The 17757-nt window shown below is 40.2% G+C and overlaps 1 protein-coding gene across 10 annotated transcripts in view; it reads right to left on the bottom strand.

Moving 5' to 3' along the window:
- Positions 1–17757, bottom strand: part of LOC114599340 (C4b-binding protein alpha chain-like) — a 39040-nt gene that overhangs the window by 12144 nt on the left and 9139 nt on the right. For 2 of the 10 annotated variants that reach the window (XR_013392960.1, XR_013392959.1), the window contains exons 4-8: positions 16745–16936; positions 15045–15236; positions 13467–13493; positions 12292–12358; positions 6748–11458 (exon numbers count right to left, since the gene is read on the bottom strand). Coding sequence is in view for 2 of the 10 variants with exons in the window: in XM_077929051.1 (XP_077785177.1) it covers positions 11032–11046; positions 11206–11458; positions 12292–12358; positions 13467–13493; positions 15045–15236; positions 16745–16936 (746 nt within the window). In the remaining 8 variants the exon portion in view is untranslated. Of the gene's footprint in view, positions 1–2054; positions 2191–6747; positions 11459–12291; positions 12359–13466; positions 13494–15044; positions 15237–16744; positions 16937–17757 lie in introns of those variants that run through there. The other 8 variants (XR_013392964.1, XM_077929051.1, XR_003707287.2 and 5 more) reach the window with 8 other exon arrangements.

Raw genomic sequence — 17757 nt, 5'->3', positions numbered from 1 at the left:
AAATGTCAGTATATTCTGCTGAAGCCTTATTAAAAAGTTAGTTTTCTAAAAAAAACCAAAAACCTGATACTCACTGTCTGGCTATATGTTACTCTGTGCCCTATATCTTCTATGTCACACGTTCTCTACAAAAGCTGTTACTAACTGCCCTGGATGTTTAAAATAAATAAAACTAAAACGTGGTGTCACTTGTATTAGAATTGCTGATCTGTATCTAATGTTTAAATTGGTATTCCAAACAATTACAGTACATATATATATAGGAACATGTGCACGAAAGCTTATACCCAGAACAAACTTAGTTGGTCTCTAAGGTGCTAATGGACAATTAAAAATATATATATATTTTGACTGCGTCAGAGACCAACACGGCTACCTACCTGAATATATATAGGAAATAATCCATTAAGGAGATCACAGGTGGGATCTTCTAGAAACCTCTCCAAGGTTAACAATTTATTAGCTCCAAGTGCTAATAAACATATGGTGACAGATCCAGTACAGAAATGCTAAACAGATACTATGGAAGGCCGATCCATCCACTGACCATTAGACCACAAAGCATGATGAATGGATGAATGGATCTTTCAAATGTTTAGATTTTGCAGAGAAATGGCTTTATTCACAGCTTTAGTCATGATTTTAAAAAAATGAACTTCTCTCCCAATGCAAATAGAAGCCATATAAGGAAACAAAGCGTGAACCCCACTCCCCATGCCATGATCGTGCATCCAGTCTATCTCCAGCCCCCTTTGTGTGTATAACCTGATAAGTGAGTCAGTGAAGGGTTGTGATTTGAGCAAACTCATAAATTCATTGATTTAGCCAAAGCTAGGAAGTAATACTGGCTAGCTTCCTCATGAGACCAGCCTGGCAATGGCTTGCTGGGAGTGCATCTTGAAGAAACAAAAGGCTGATAGTGGTCTGGTTTGTGCAGCCATGCAGGCTGGCTGGACCAGGTTGTTACAGAGACACATGGGGATGGCACTGAATCCAATGCTGTGCGGCTGGGAACGACAAGCCCCTCTTGAGATTTAAATGTTGTGAACTCTCTCTCCATCAAAACCCAGGTGGTAAATATGTGTAAAATAAAGTCTCTGCTGTGCCTCATTCTGAAGGAACACAAACTGTAATCTTGCACACATTCAGCAGAGGTTAGGGTGACATGTAAAACTGTCACTGTGGGTACCCTGACTCCCCAAAGTTTCTGTGTGCCCTGACCCCCTCTAGATTCCTGAGTGGTGGGGTTTAGTCAGTGTTTTGATAAACATGGTGAGCTAAGTGGCATTGGATTTAACAGTGCAAAAGGGAAGCTAAATTTATTTTCCAGTCCAGGGCATCACCTTGGTGGAGGGGGTAATGCTGGAAGTGGAAAGGGATGGGTTGGTTTGAAATTGGAACCTAGAAACAAAACCACATTCTCTCTGAAAAGTAGCAGAGAAGGAACGGCCTGTAGAGCTAATAATCTGCTAATGCACGTTAACCAAAATCAGGACCACTAAGATAGCCAGTTTATACAAAACCTAGAACTGGGGCATGGGCATGGGCATAGCAGGGGGCACAGGGGGGCAGCTGCCCCCCATAATAAATAAAAATCAATTAAAATAATTAGCAAACTGATGTTCTCTCCCTCCCCCCCCAACAAAAATCCTGGCTACATCCATGAACTGGGAGCGTGGTATATAGCCTCGCTGCCTGTAAACATTGGGGCTTCCCCATTCGCTTCTGTATAGCACAAAAGTGAAATGCAATGTTTACTGAGATAGAGCACAAACATAAAAGGAGAACAAAAGTACCTCTGTCAATCACTCCACACATAAAATATCATTAAACAACTTAGGGATTCTGAACATGAACAATGAAGCTTAATATCAATTCAAAGCCAAATAAAGGGAGGGACAAGAGGACAAGTATACAGCTATCTAGAATAAAGTTCCCTTTTAATATATTATGAATCATAATATATCATGAATGAAGAGTAAAAGAAAATGCAACCTTTGCATTTAGGGAGCTTTCCCTTCCACACTCCTTTAGTATCACCATCCATGCCACAGGAAATAGAGTGTGCTCCAATAAGAGAGAAATTATCATGGCAAGTGTATGTTATCACTGTTCCAAGAGCATAAAAAGAGGCTCCAGTCCCATTGTGAGATCCATTAGAAATGTTTGGAGGAGTTCTACAGAAGAAACCTAGAAACATATCAGAAAAAGTTCATATTCATAATGCTATAATGGTATTATATTTTGGTTATTCAATTCTTGATACTTTAAAATATTAAAATTTATTTAAGCATATTGTTGGTTGACATCCATCTATCTTGAGAGACAATGGAGTGTGCCTCCAAGGACAAAGTCAAACTAGTGTGTTAACAACACTGAAGTGACCTTCCCAGGGCAGTGTGTATACAGGTCCTGTGCTGCCCAGATGACAAGTAAATTTCTATTTTATTTTGTATAATGGAGGCAAAATTGTAATATTAGACCAAAATTGGGGGAAACCAATAATTATTTCTCTTTAAATAGTTATTTGCAGAGTCATACATATGGGAATTTACCCACAGAGATAGAATCTTCTGGAAAGCTCTAAAATGATGAGAGAGGGAGCTCACTCCCTGGTTTTAGGGCTGAGCAAAACTAGTTCAGGGAACAGTAGTTCAGTCCCCAAATGGAAACAACTATCCCTGTTTCAGGGAGGGAGTTTTTACCTTTTAATGCCCCCATCCCATTTTAAAAGCACTCTTGCCTCTCTGTAAAGGCACTCTTTCTTGGAGAGGCTTTCTACTGGCCATTACAGTATTATCCTCCAAAAAAGATGCAAGATGATGCAAGTTGTAGCACTGTGTAACATTGTCACAGTGCCTTCTAGGAGGAGAATGACTGCCTGGAGGAATGCTCTCCAATTCCTGTGCAGCTACAGAGAACATTAGTTATTTCCCTTCAAAAATCTTCCCCAGCTTCAGTGCCATTTTTAAATCTCATTTTTATATAGAAAGAAATGGTGCATTGAAGCATTTGGAGGGTAGGGTAGTTGGGATACAGCAGACAGAACTCTGTTCTGGTTGCTCCCTCACAACAGGCAGCATTTTTAAATGGTTAACAAAAAGATGCTGCCACAACAGGCAACATTTCATAAGTGTTAAAGTCAAAAGGAATAAAAAGAGAAGGAAGCCTCTACTACTGCCATGGTAAGTACCTCTCATCCAAAACACTTTGTTCCCAACCCCAACCCGCCCCCCCCAAACCCCCCACAAATAACTGAAATCTGGACCTGGCTACTTATGAACCGGATGGTCATTTTGTCTCAGCTCTGGAAATTCACAATACAGTCATACCTTGGGTTGAATGTGCTTCAGGTTGAGCGCATTCAAGTTGCGCTCTGTGGCAACCCAGAAGTAACGGAGCGCGTTACTTCCAGGTGTCGCCACTCGCGCATGCGCAGACACTCAAAATGATGTCATGTGCATGCACGGAAGCGGCAAAACACGACTCACGCACTCGCAGACGCGTCTTACGTTGAGTTCAGTATGTGAATGGGGCTCCGAAACGGATCCCGTTCACATCCCGAGGTACCACTGTACCCTGATTTTATTACCTTTGCAGAGTCTCCCATGTGGAGACTAGAGCTAATTCATCAGGAAGCAGGTATAAAAGTGTGCCAGGCATACAAGCTCCTATGCCATAGGGTTGGCATACGTCTGGGAAATCCTGGACATGTTCTCTTTTGGGGGGCCAACATGCCCATCTGAGGGGATTTTTATATTTTAAAGGAAATGTCCATTTGGGGGGGTATTTATTTATTTATTTATTTATTTGTTTTGGCTCAGGCAGCTCAACCACATTTGGCTTTGCACGCCACAGCTGCTGCAGCATAAACTGGGGAAAGAGGCTCGCGGGTGCAGGTACTTTGCATGGTATCAGGGAAAGGGAATTGCAATCTGGAAAAGGAAACTTGAGAGGAAGGAGTAGGAAGTATTTGAGCCATAAGATCCCTGCCTTTGTAACCTATCCTAATAATATCCACGGGCATGGAAGGCAGATTGAGTATATGGATAAATAATAATAATCAGGGACCTTACTGTGAGTGTCTGCTATAAATTGCCAAGCCAGACTGAAGACTTGGAATGATGCCGTCCTAGAGCAGATTACAAAATATTCAAAAAGGAGATACACAGTAGTCATGGGAGACTTCAACTGTCTTGATATCTGTTGAAACTCAAATTCTGCCAAGAATTAAGGTTCAGCAAATTAATCAATTTCCTCACTGACAAGAGGCATGTGAATTGGATGATTTGCCAGACATTGTCTCTGATAACTTATTGCATTCATAGTTTGTGGCAATATGCCAGTGACAAACTGGTATGAAAATATGGAATAATTGAGCATGAACACAAAATGAGCCAAGATTAAGTATCTATTTCAAAGCGCATATTCTAGGTTCTTTGGGGATTGTTGTAGTTGCTAAAACACAGAGAAACCTGTTTAAGTAAATAATATGATGAAATACCTACCCTCTAGTCCACAATACTTTATATTTCCACAACAGTCTAACTACACGTTTTGTAAATTGCACAGCTGGCAGCTATTGGTGGGTACCAAACACCGCATTAAAAAAACCACACACCACCAATGCAGTCTTTTTACATGCCAAAACACTCTCCCCGCCCCCAGGCAACCAAACTATTCCTCAATAATTTTCCCCATGCGCGCTTACTCCGGAGTAAACGCAGCTGGCTGGGCAGATTGACAGCCTGGCAGAGCCAGTCGCCTGTGGATTTGGAGCCCAATTTGTTCTGCTTTCAGCGGAGGGGGGGCGGGGCCTCGCAGCTGAGCAAGGAAGGACACCTCGGCGCCACCTGGCGGTAGGCGGGGGGAGACATCCGAGTTTACCTCAGGCGCCTGGAAAGACCCGCCCATCGCGCGCCGCGCTTCGTGAAGCCTCTGGCAGCACGAGGGGAGACGGCGGGAAGGCGAGCGGAAGGGGCAAAGGGAGGCTCAGCGGCCCCTAGAGGCTCTGTCGTCGCCTTCCTCCCTTGTACTCACGCACGCCATCCTGAGGCAGGGACCACTGAGGGAGCAGTAGTATCGATATCCCCGTTAACCAGAGAGCCCGCAGAAGCCCCCACGACGGCCGTTGCATAGCGCTGGCCTGAGAAGCCGGCGACGAGCCAACTGCGCATGCGAGGGTTGGGGGAGAACGTTGGGAAGGAGCTGCGCGGCGGTGGCGAGGCGCGCGCGCGCTCTACGTTTCTACGGGTCGCATCCACCCCGCGCGTTATCACCTGAAATTGACTAACAGGTGGCTCCCATACGACCTATTTAATAGATCCTTTGGAGCTGGCACTTCCTTGTTACGTCTCCTGCCTCTCCAGGCCCGCGACAGCTGCAGTAGCTAGTGCGGACAAAGTAGCTGATCATTCACGGTGGTTCATGTCCCTGTATAGAGGAGCACCTTCCTTGTAGAAATCTGCTACCTTGTACCTTCTAGCTGACACATTAAAACTTTAATCTATTCTAATTTTAGTTCTATCCATCCTTGAAGAGTGAAGTTTTACTGATTTTCAGTAAAACAGAGATTGCTTTCTAAGTATTTTTAACCAATTATTAAATGCTATGTCTATAAAGGGAAAAGCATACTAGAAATATTGTGAGAGGCTTATGAATAATTTAGAACAATCCTTCAGTGTAGCTTTATTTATTTAAAGCATTTTTATACTATTTTATTTTGTAATCCAGAGTTGTTACATATTCTAACATGAACATACAGCCAACCCTCCACAACTATTAGGATTGTCCCACCACTCCACTGCCTGTGGACTGTTGGCCGTATGGTATTTCTAGTGCATGAATTTCTACAAGTAAACACAAATTGCTTCTGTCACCTCCCCCTCTGAAGCCGTTCCTCAACTGAATGCAAACAATTACTTTTATTCATCTAACATGTAAAATGGAGGTGCCAAATAAAAGCAAAAGGCAGAGAGCATGTGCTACCAGCATATGGGATGTTTTAAGATCCCATAGGAACTGTAATGGAAGCAACATAAAAGACAATTGTATTTTTCCAGGAAGGAAGAGAAGGTAGGAGGGGATGGGTAGAGATTAATGGGCTTGACAGTGGTTTCTTTACTTCATTGCAGCTGTTCTTTAAGGAACAGCAGAAGTAACACAAAGACAGTCTGAAGGGAACATACAGTTGTACTATTCTGCTACAAAGGAGCAAGTATCTATAGAGAGAGGTGTGGTTCTTTACAGAATCCATGACAATATTGTGAACATCTCATGTAGAATGAATACTGCCTGCACATATCTTTGATGCAATGACCATTAATTGGTTGTAGTCTGTTGCAATCTACTTTCAATCTAGTATGCTTCTGTTTCCTAGTTTAGATGTAACAGGAAACAGGGGCTTTAACAAAACATGGTCTTAGCACACAAAAAAGCATACAGTAAAAGAAAACTGAAGTGAGTAGGGAGTATGCAAGTATAATCCTTGTTCTAAAACTGCCAAATTGTACTTTATTTAGCTGGGATAGTTGCATTTAAATTTGCCCAAGCCTAAGTCAGAACTATCTTTAAAAAACTACTGTATTTAAAAAACAATAAAAACATTTTTAATTACTTTACTGTAATTTATCATGATTAAGTTAGAGTTAAAATGTATCCTGAAATACAAACTAATCATTACTCATAAACCTCACACTCATCTACTTGCCAACACACAGCACATTACTCACACTCATCCGTTTTTACCTTTTGTTGTCTTCATCAGTATCAAATTTTGCAAGTTCTCAGGGGTAGGGAACCAGCCATTTGTTGCTACTGCTGCTTATATTATTCAGGAAAGTCCACACCTGAAGCAGATTAGTCAGCTGCAGTTTCTACTGCTCAGTTTCCCGCCCCCGTGGTCTTGTTCTCTGCCTAGCAGCTATATTACATATCCACACAGTGCAGAGTTCAACTATAAAACTCACTCCTATAAAAGGCAATGATGGCCAATGCAGCAAGGCAAATACTTTGTTCTTATGTATAAAATGGGTTGAAACTGAACACAATTTCATTTCACTATAGATTACAGTCTATCTAGTTTACCCACTATATTTTACATATTGAAGAATTCTGATAAACCTCTTGATATTTGCACCCATTGAATGTAAGCAAAAAAGCCTCAAAGTGGCACAATGTCTAATAAGCATTTTAAAATGTTGAGATTTGTATTCATGTATATGCTTTATTTCTTGCAAAATAATATATACAACACAAATTCAACCTTAAAGTATTTGATTCACATAAGTACAAAATACTCTTCAGAATTTACAGTTTATCCCTTGTAGCTTTAAGGAAGTGGTCAATGTAAGCCTAAAAAGAAAATAAACCAATACAAAATATTATACAACAACACTGGTAAGTTTCTAAAATGAAAAGTGACTTTAAAAGAAGCAGCTGTGTGTAGCACAGCTAAATCATAATGAGCTGTGCTGATGTGCTTATGTTTACAACAGCAGAACTACTAAAATGTATGGGCATATGGGAATAAAACTATTTGTAAAATCAGGAAATTCTTCCAAATGTTTAGTCAAAATTTCCTTGCACCTTGAACTTGTTGATAATGCATCATCTATGTAACAGGGTTTTACCATGTCACCTGTTACCATGTCTCTTCTCTAGCCTAAGCACACCCAACAGTTATTTGGGACGGACAGTTAAAGCAATGGGGTCTGAGCTCGCCAGAGGGCAAAGAGGTGAAACTAGCTATGAAACATAAGTGAGCACCTATAAGCTCTGGCATGTGGAACTTGATTTCTGAGGACCTCACATGGGAATGTAGTATATGCTGATGGCTGGTGCTATGCTGGAAATGCCTTGTTGACCAAGATGTGCAGCAATTATTGTGTTGCATTTTGTGAAAATTCTGTGAGTTGTGTGGCTAAGAGCCAAACACCAAAACTCTCAACTGAAAGCAATGGTCTGGAAGGAAACACAAATGCTTTGGTTGAATTGAGATATGAAAGCAGACATCTTTTTGGTCTGTTGAAATAAAGCCTGACTTGATAATGAGAAATGGGAGGAGGCTGGAAAAAACAGCAATCTATAACTTTTGGGGGTTTATGAAGGAAGAGAAAACCCAAAGTGTCATGCATCTGCTAGAGGTATCTTTCTTGGCAATGGGAAAATTCTTTGAAGGGTACAAGCCTTTGTACCCTGAACTCTGTTTCTACTGCCCCATTGCAGAAGAGTTTTTAAATCCTCCTCTAAAGCCAAGTACGAAAATGGAGAATGACAGAGCCTTACATGGCTCTGGAATCACAGTCCATCATATGATTAAAGGTGTAGATTTCTTGCTTTGCCAGGCAATGCTGGTTGTGTGAGCCATCCCCTGTCATCTAGGAGATGCTTGAAGAAGAGAGAGGATTTCTCCCAGAGATAATGTTGATGCTGAGAAACAAAGGCATGCACTGCAGAGTAAGAATGTGGCATTAGGTTAAAACTTTCAAACCATTACATCCACCTTACATCCCTTCTCATTTATCTGAGCCAAAAGGGATTGTACAGCAAGGGGAGCAATAGTTAAACCACATGCATGGAAACTAGCTGACAAGCTCTCTCTCATATGTTGCTCCAATGTGCAAATAGTTGCTGCAGGGACAGCCATATTGGCTGAGAGGGACAGTAGCCCAGGCAGCAGAAGAATAATAATGAACAAAGGTTTTTATTATGTATAAATCCAGCAGAACCCAAGTCATTAGCCTGTTTCCCTGATACTTTTTTCCCTTGCTTGCATTCTGAAAATATGGCAGTCAAGTTAGTCTAAGTAGGTGCACTGCCTCACGGTCAAAGGAGCTGCCTCCCTGGCATGGTCTGGAACTGAAACTAGTGTTAATAGGAAAGTAGTAAGACCAGACTTAAGGGATGTAGCAGTTGTCAATGGCCTGGGTCCCAAAGTGGATAGTAAGGCTCAAGGGGACTGTTACAGTGCTTGCAACTGTATTATATTGGAGAGCCCTATGAAGGTGAACTCGATTCAACAGAAATGAAAACTGCAGAGTTTAATTGCATAGCCAGTTTTTGTGGGTGTGGGGATTGGGCGACTCCAGCAGAGTGAGTTTGCTCTTACAAAGTAAGCCAAAGGCAGTGGATGTATTTTGGTATGCTGGTCTCGTAAAATTTACACAATGGGTCAAGTGTCCAACGCCTGCCCCTTTTCAAAGCAGAGAAGCAAACAATTATGACTATCTGAATGACAAAGTTTGCTGCCTCGGCTTATGTACTTTGAGAACCAGCACTGAGGTGTGCTAAGAAAGCATAGAGAGAAGACTGAGGTAAAATGAAATGCAACATTTGAAAGGAAAAGAACTGCATAGAGATAAAATAAAACAGGGGGGAAAACTTTTCAAAGATGGGACCAATGCAGTGGTCAATAATGAACCAAGTAGGAAGACAGGGGCATACCACTTGAGGATATATATTAAGGGCTAGAAGCAGACCTGCCACCAAAATGTTTTAAGTGCCTTCTGCAAGAACACCCCTGCACATTAGTGTCCTCTAGATGCTTTCTACTGCAACTCACATCAGTCTAGCCGACTTGACCAATGCTCAGGGATTATGGGACTTGCTGTCCAAAGCATCTAGAGGGCACTAAGTTAGGGAAACCTGCTCTAGAAAGTTGCAGATGCTGCTCTGTGCAGGCACAGAACCCATATGAAGGACTGTACAGAGACCATAGAATAATCCTGAGTACAGATGCTGGGGACAAGCAATAGGGGAAAGCTATCATCCTTATACTGTGCTTATGAGCCAGTTGCTCCTAGAGAAAAGGGCCAGACTTCAAGGATCTCAGTTTCACATAGGAATGCACTTCTTATCTTCTTATCTGAGACTAAACAAAGAATGCAAATTATTCAGTTTTATGAAATGTTTGTATAATTCACCAATTTAAGAAACATGAGTGTAATAATAATAGTAATAGTAATAATAGTGGTTAGAGGTCTGTCAAGACTTAGTAGGTTTTCCAGTATCTAGTAATATTTTTTTGCTTACCAATGAAGATCACATGGCACCCTTGAGCAGGCACCCTACTTCACAAAATGCCTCACTGGATTCCTTGGAGCACCTTCAGAAAATTGTAGTCAAAGAACAGCCGGAGGACACTATGTTTGCCATCCCAGTTTTAGATTTTCAGGTGTTGAGAAGCTTAACATAAGCTTTCATTTATTGTCTAAGCCAATACAATATTTATAACCTTGTGAGAAAACAAAAGGGAGAGGGACGGTGTCCACATACAGCTGTGTGTCATTAAATTTCAGTGGTAATTCCAGTTTTGCAATTGTTTTTAAAGCAAAAGCAGCTTGCAGAGTGAGGGATCTAGAGCAGAGAAGAGCTTAACTCTTCCAAAGCCTCCTGCTTCTCTGCTTCATATTTCTGCTCCCATCCCACATGTGTTCAACTCTGAAGACTGATTTAGAGCAGAACAGTGGTGGGCAAAGAAACCATCTTTGTTCTAAATTTCCCCCTTCTGAGGTGGCTTTTTTCTTCCAAAAAGTAACTGTTGGGATTGCAGTATGTGCATCTGCATCTAAGTTTAAATTGGCCCACAGACCTCTACTCAAGCTGATGCCTACTCTTTAATTTATATATTACTACACTTACAGAATTTCCATATTCATTACTTAAACATTGAAAAGTGGAATCTGAAAGAGATACTTAACTGTAACTGTGTAAATTACAGGTGTAGGTTTGAGGAACATTGTAATTAGTGAATTGTCATACTTCCATATGTGCTTATTTACTGAATGACAATAAAAAGATATAACACTGGAAAAAAATGAACAAAAAACGATTCTGGTGTTAAAGAAACCAAGTCAGACATTTCACTGATACAATTATAGTTTTATTTTTTAGAATGATTATGGCTATAGAGTCAAAATCTTGCCATTTCAAAATGGGCTACTGCATGATATGCGCCATAAAAATACACATAGTAACACTTACCTGTAGTGTCAAGGGTCTTACGCTCAGTCCACAAGAGAAAAAGGAGACTCACACAGAGGGTTCCTGTGGGATACAACACTATGAAATTCTACTTGTACATTTGGTGCAGTGGCCTTTGCTGAGCATCTCAGCAGAGGACTGCCTCTGTCTTTTAACATGTATAGGGGTATACAGGGTCAAAAGAACAAGAAGAAAAATAAAGAGAAAATAAGCAGAATCTACCCAGTTGCCTTCACTGATTGGTCCCTCCTCATGCAGAGATGATGTTGGGTTTGCTTCATCTGTTGTTTCCTTGGCTGTATTAATGGGAAGCTTACTAAAACTTACTAGCTTCTCCTGCTGCCTTCCATTTTCTTTCTGGTGTTCTAGCTCAAAGTTTGCCACTGACTCTTCCAAGGTCTCGGGCAACAAAATACCTTCTTTGGTTGCTGCTCTCTTTTGCCCTCTCTCTTGCTCTCTCTTTACCATTAGGCTGCTGGGGAATGGAGGTGTCAGGGTAAATCTGATTAAAAATCTTTGGAAAATTAAAAATAAAATAAAATCACATGGTACTGAAATTCTATCACTGCATGTGCCAGCTAAGCTTTCATTCCAGAGAAGGTTCTTTCCTCATTATGCACATTTCAGCTGATTCAGAAATGAAAAGTGCCTGTACATAATATATTAGGTATAGACAGACACATATATAGACAGGATAATCCTTCAGGTACCTTGTCCCATGAAGAGCAAGCCTAGAAACAGGCTTGGAGGCACAGGCACTGCAGTTGTTGAAACACTGGTATAATACATAATCCCAGTTAGCAATCCAATTATCTGAGGTTCTGAATTGCCACCATTTTGCATATCGGGAAGCTACTTTATACAACAGTTTCCCTAAAGGTATGCTCTCAGCAAGCTAAATATATGGTTTCACATTTGACAGTGTATGCTGATATATCAGTAAGATGCTATGTGTTATATGTGGCCCTTAAGTGTTACTATTTTAAAAAAAATACATTTTCTTGATTTTCAAATATAGTGAAACAAACCATAATAGAAATAGAAATAGAAGAAATAGAAATATATATATCCCCATGTACAACAAATAGTAGCATTTTACTATTTGAACACCCATATACCCATATCTCAGATCAGCAACCCAGTCAGGTCATTCATAGGAAAAACAAAATTTGCACTGCAGTTCAGATGATACAGCATGGAGTGTTTCCTCTACATGGAGATAATTTCTGTGTAGTTAATGTATAAGGTAGACCTTAGAAATGTAAAAGAAACAGGAAAAGGGGAGTTTGATATTAAGAAAAAAATTACCTTTCTTGTGAACAACATTTCCTATGAACCATTTTACTTGCCACGAGTACTACAGGCATTATGCATGCTAAAAAAGAAAAAGAACACAAGAAAAAAGGCTCATGAAAGTCCAAGAAAACTGATGTACAATTAAAAACAGCCATTTTGGAAATTTTATCCAGTGTTACCTGAGGCATAAATAACAGTACTTCATTATTGAATACTGTTAACAACAATGTGACATTTGGTGATCACTAGACTATTAGTGGCAAAGATTGGTGAGAGGCAGGACTTTTATGTGAATCATCCTACCAATATTAACTCTAAGAAAAATTAATGGATCGTTAATTCATCACTCAGCAGATTTGCTTGCAGAATACTTACAAATCCAGTCTTCATTGAGCAATTGTTCTAATTTGTTTTTGGAGAAGTTTTGCAAGAATGATCATTTATCCTGATTTGCTTGCGGGGTGTTTAAATGCCTTCCCACTAGTCATCCATGCATCACACACCTACCTTTCAATGCATTTCCCAGTTACTTTCCAAACAATAAAAAGTCTGATTGTTTTTTAAAGTGTATTTGTTCCTTTTAATCCATGTTAACTGCACAAACATACAGTTCCAGTGTGAGGCTGCAGTATTCTGCAAAATCTAGAGTCTAAAGTAACACAACCAGTGCTATTTCTCTAGGAAGAGAAGTGCCAGAACTCACCATGAGCACCTCCCTTGTTCTCTTAGAATGGCCATGGCGCCCACCTGAGAGGTGCCGGGACTGAGTTCTGGTGAGTTCTGGCTGGGGAAAAAGCCCTCCACACAACTTTATTTGTTCCTGGGGTGTGTGTGTGCAAAATTCTAATTTTCTCTCTAAGCAGTTTAAAAATGTAACTCAAAAAGAAACAAAGCAAAACCTACAAGTTACTTGCAGGTTTGTGTTTAGATAATGATGACCAAAGATTTGATCACTGGTGAAAAACTTCTGAAATGTGGAGGACTGTGAACACAGCTGGTGATAGTTAAGCATAGGCTTATATCTCTCTTATAAAATAAACTTTAAAATGTGTATTTCTGGCTGGAGAGTGCTACACTTTCTATTTTGCTATTGTGAAAAAATCTATGAACTGGTATAAAACCTTGGCATGCAAACATTTATAATGAATCTTTTTATTTTCCCCATTCATATTCAATAAATTACATACCAGCTATAAGCAATCTGAGGAAAATACCTAGAAAAGAGGAGATGAAAGACTAATTATTGACAGGTTACTTATTTAGACTTAGCCACATCAGAAACGAATTATAAAAGGAAGTACTGGAGCTCAATATAGATCTCATATCACAAAAGGTGGATTTGAGCACAAGAGCACTCACCCCTCCTGTGGTTTCCAGCATCTGATATTCATTTTTTAAAAATAAATTTCATTAGAGTTTATAAAGAGAAATACAAAACCTGATCTCAAATATCTTTTTTGTCCAAAATTAAGATAAAAACATGACAAAAAAGTAAAAAGATAGAGAAATAAGAAAAAATAAATAGAAAAGAATTTTCAATAGGAAATAGAAAAGATAAAGTTCAGAGATTAAAGAACTTCCCATTCTTCATCTGTCCGCTATAAACAATAATCACTTCATCTATTCCAATACAACACCAAACAAAACCGCTTTCTATCAACAAACCTTATCTTCAACCCCCCCATCCATTATTTATTTTTATTTTTCATGCAAAAAGTCTATGAGATCTTTCCAGTATTTAGTAAATGTCAACAATGACTTTTATCTGATTAAACATGTCAATTTTGCCATCTCAGCTGGGTCCATTAATTTAAGGTTGCCATTTTTCAGAAAGTGACCCAAAAGTTGTTTCTGACGGCCAAATCCCGGCAATCTGGGAAATTCTGGATATATGGCACCCCTAGTTAAATTTTATGTTGTCTCTTACTTGCCTTCACTCTAAATTAAAAAGTCCCAAAATGTTGCAACCTTACTTCATAAGGGAGTCGCTCCTTCCACTTGATCATTTTGGTTGCCTTCTTCTGAACCTTTTCCAATTCTACAATATTTTTTGAAGTAAGGTGACTGGAACTATACACAGTATGCCAAATGTGGTTGCACCAAATATTTCTATGTTGCCATTATGATCCTGGTAGTTTTATTTTCAATTCCTTTCCTAATGCTTCCTAGAATGGAATTAGCCTTTTTCATGGCTGCCACATACTGGGTCCACATCTTCACTGAGCTATCTACTATGACCCCAAGGTCTTGCTCCTAGTCTGTGACCTCCAGTTCAGACCCCATGAGCATATAGGTGAGATTTTTTTTGTCCCAGCAGGCATGACTTTATACTTGTTTACATTGAATTGCATTTGCCATTTTACCACCCAGTTGCTCAATTTGAAGAGGTCCTGTTGAAGCTCTTCGCAATCTCTCTTTGTTTTAACAACCCTGAAAAAATTAGTATCACCAGCAAACCTGGTCACCTCACTGCTCCGTCGTAATGCTAGACCATTTATGAAGAAGTTTAAAAGCACTGGTTCCAATACTGGTCCTTGGGAGACTCCGCGTTCTACCTCTCTCACATTATGGTTCCCTCTCTAGAAACCTAATGGATAACCAGTATTGGTTAGAGTGCTGATGTTGTGAGCCTTATTTCCTTATGCTCAGTTAGTATATATGCATAATTAAAAGTCTTCAGTGACTTTCATTCTAATGAAACCAAACCTGACGTAAGCACTGGCACCCCCAACATCTTTTGGCATTTTCACAAATATTATACTTACTCAGTTCACAAACTGGAATATTAGGTGACCATTTACTCCCACCAATGTAAGTAATTGTAGATGGCCCGAGCAAAGTATACCCAGCATTACATTGAATAGAAATTTCATCTCCAGGGGTATAGTATTGTTTCACCCCTTGGGTTATTCTTCCATTATGGATATAGAATTTAGAAGTGTCTGGTGATGTTTTTGCTGAAAACACAAATAACTATTATAAATGATAAAGCAATGCTTTGTTTCTTTGTACAGTGGTACCTTGGTTCTCAAACTTAATCCATTCTGGAAGTCTGTTCCAAAACCAAAGCGTTCCAAAACCAAAAAAATCATACTTGTGCAACTTGTGCAAGATGCATAATGTTCTACACCAAAAGGTTAAAAAAACCTCTCTGATGTATATAGATTTGGAATATACTAAGGGTTTAAGCTTAAGAGTGAATGCAAATATCTTCAAATTTAATAGGAGAGCTGACCTTAGCCTGTCTTGTTCATGACGTAAAATGATTCAAACAGGATCCACTCTAGCTGGCACCCTCCTCTACGCTATCTCCCTTCTCACAGATGTATTCAGACTGTTTTCCCCAAATGATAGCTTTTAGCAGGGGAAGAAAGAAGCTTAATTGTTTCCAAGATGACACCATCCATAATGGCATGTAGGCTTTTGGAGCAGCTACTCCAGAAAACATGCTCATAATACATGGATTTTGCAGATTTTCTCACTACTGCATGAGGCAAAAGTTGCAAGCTTTGGATGGCCCCAACATTTTCACCCCTCTAAATTAAAGGTAAAGGACCCCTGACAGTTAAGTCCAGTCGTGAACGACTCTGGGGTTGCAGCGCTCATCTCGCTTTACTGGCTGAGGGAGCAGACGTTTGTCCACAGACAGTTTTTCACGATCGTGTGGTCAGCATAACTAAACCGCTTCTGGCAAAACCAGAGCAGTACACAGAAACATCATTTACCTTTCCGCCAGAGTGGTACCTATTTATCTACTTACACTTTGATGTGCTTTCGAACTGCTAGGTTGGCAGGAGCTGGGACCGAGCAACGGGAGCTCACCCCGCCATGGGGATTCGATCTGCCGACCTTCCGATCGGCAAGCCCTAGGCTCAGTGCACCCCAAATTTGCTGTCTGAGGTAAGGGACTGAATCTGTTTCATCATCAGAGTGGCCCTCTTGCCTCTTCCTCCTGGGAGGAAGGCCATGTTTGAAAAGCTGAGTGTGACGTGTCTTATTAGAAACTTGGGATAGCCAACTTTAAAGCAATATGATTGCACTTTCTCTTAACTTCACCCAAAAACCTCAACAAGGTAATTATCTAGTAATATACACAGCACTCTGCTTTCCAACATGAGCTAAAAAGCCATTGTTCTAGTCCCATCCCAGTCCTGCATTATGAGGAATGAGAGGATTCAGAGACTATAGGTATATGCCCCAATAGGATTATACAAGGGGAAGGGATGTAGCTCACTGCTCAAATCCCAAACGAAATGTTTACTTGATAGCAGACTAGGTACTGCATCACTTAAAATAATTATGCTCGTTTTATCTACTTTTTTTTTTAGAACAGCCTCACAGGGCTGTAGATGGGGGTGAAGATTGACCATCTGTGATTTACAATAATGGGCAACATCTATATTGGGTATGGAGCAACTGAGGAAGGAACATATTTGTGTGCTTCTCAAACTGGTTCTATACATACCCAAACATAGTGGTATAAAAGGATCCCACTGATTGTAGCCTTGGCATCGCACACTCATCTTTGTGGTTTCATCAATGAAAGAGTAGTTTTGATTGCAGTACACATCAATGACATCTCCAACATTGTATTCAGATAGCAATGGATATACATGTCCTTTGGACACTACTGGGGCACCACAAATATGTGGAGTAACTGTAACAAGAACAATAAAGCTGCAGAAGATAAAAATTTTTATCTGTATAATATTAGCCTTGCTTTTATAAGTTTGCGGTAAGAGTCAAGTTGTAATCATAATATCATGTATCTGGCTTTTTGAGCGTGGTAAGAAGACAAGGCACAAAACACAGTTTACTACTGATTCTTTCATGGCCAAACTAAGTAACCTTGTTCCACAGTACACAAGAGAAAACATTTGATTTTTCTGAAAATTCTCTTAAGTTTTTTGAGCAGTCACACATAGAGCAGACTTATAAAATAACCACTTGATCAGTTGTGCTGATGAGTAAGAAAAGCTCACAGGCAATCAGGTGAAGAAGCGTGATCTTTTCAGACACAAATGAATAACCTACTGAGGCTACATATACTCTCTTTTAAGGTAGACATTTTAATAGATTCATTTGCAAGGCTGATTTCAGAATGTGGAATGTGCACATACTAGGCATGCACATGGGAAGGTTCCAGAACTTTGAAAGAAGGAAACATTCTCATGTCATCCTCCTTGGCTGTCTAATTCATATTGGCTGGAATTCAAACTGGTGCTAAGGAGTTCACTCTGTCAGCACATTTCTGATTGCCTGATGAAATTATCTCCCCTCTCCCCACCCCCGTTGCCCCCTGTCCAGGACTCCAACCACTACACACAAAGCCCCAACATTGCCCTGCTTGAACCCCGTCCAGGTAATCAGCAGTGACACCAGCATCAGGAGGGCAGTTCCACTCAGTCGCATGAACTGCTACTGTCTGTAACCTCACTGACTGAACGTGCAGCTTTGTTCAGTGACCTTATCTGGAGT

The sequence above is a fragment of the Podarcis muralis genome, chromosome 5 (genome assembly GCF_964188315.1).
Source record: "Podarcis muralis chromosome 5, rPodMur119.hap1.1, whole genome shotgun sequence".
Lineage (NCBI taxonomy): Eukaryota > Metazoa > Chordata > Lepidosauria > Squamata > Lacertidae > Podarcis > Podarcis muralis.
Note: the sequence above shows the minus strand (reverse complement) of the source record. Positions and strands in the feature narration are given on the sequence as shown.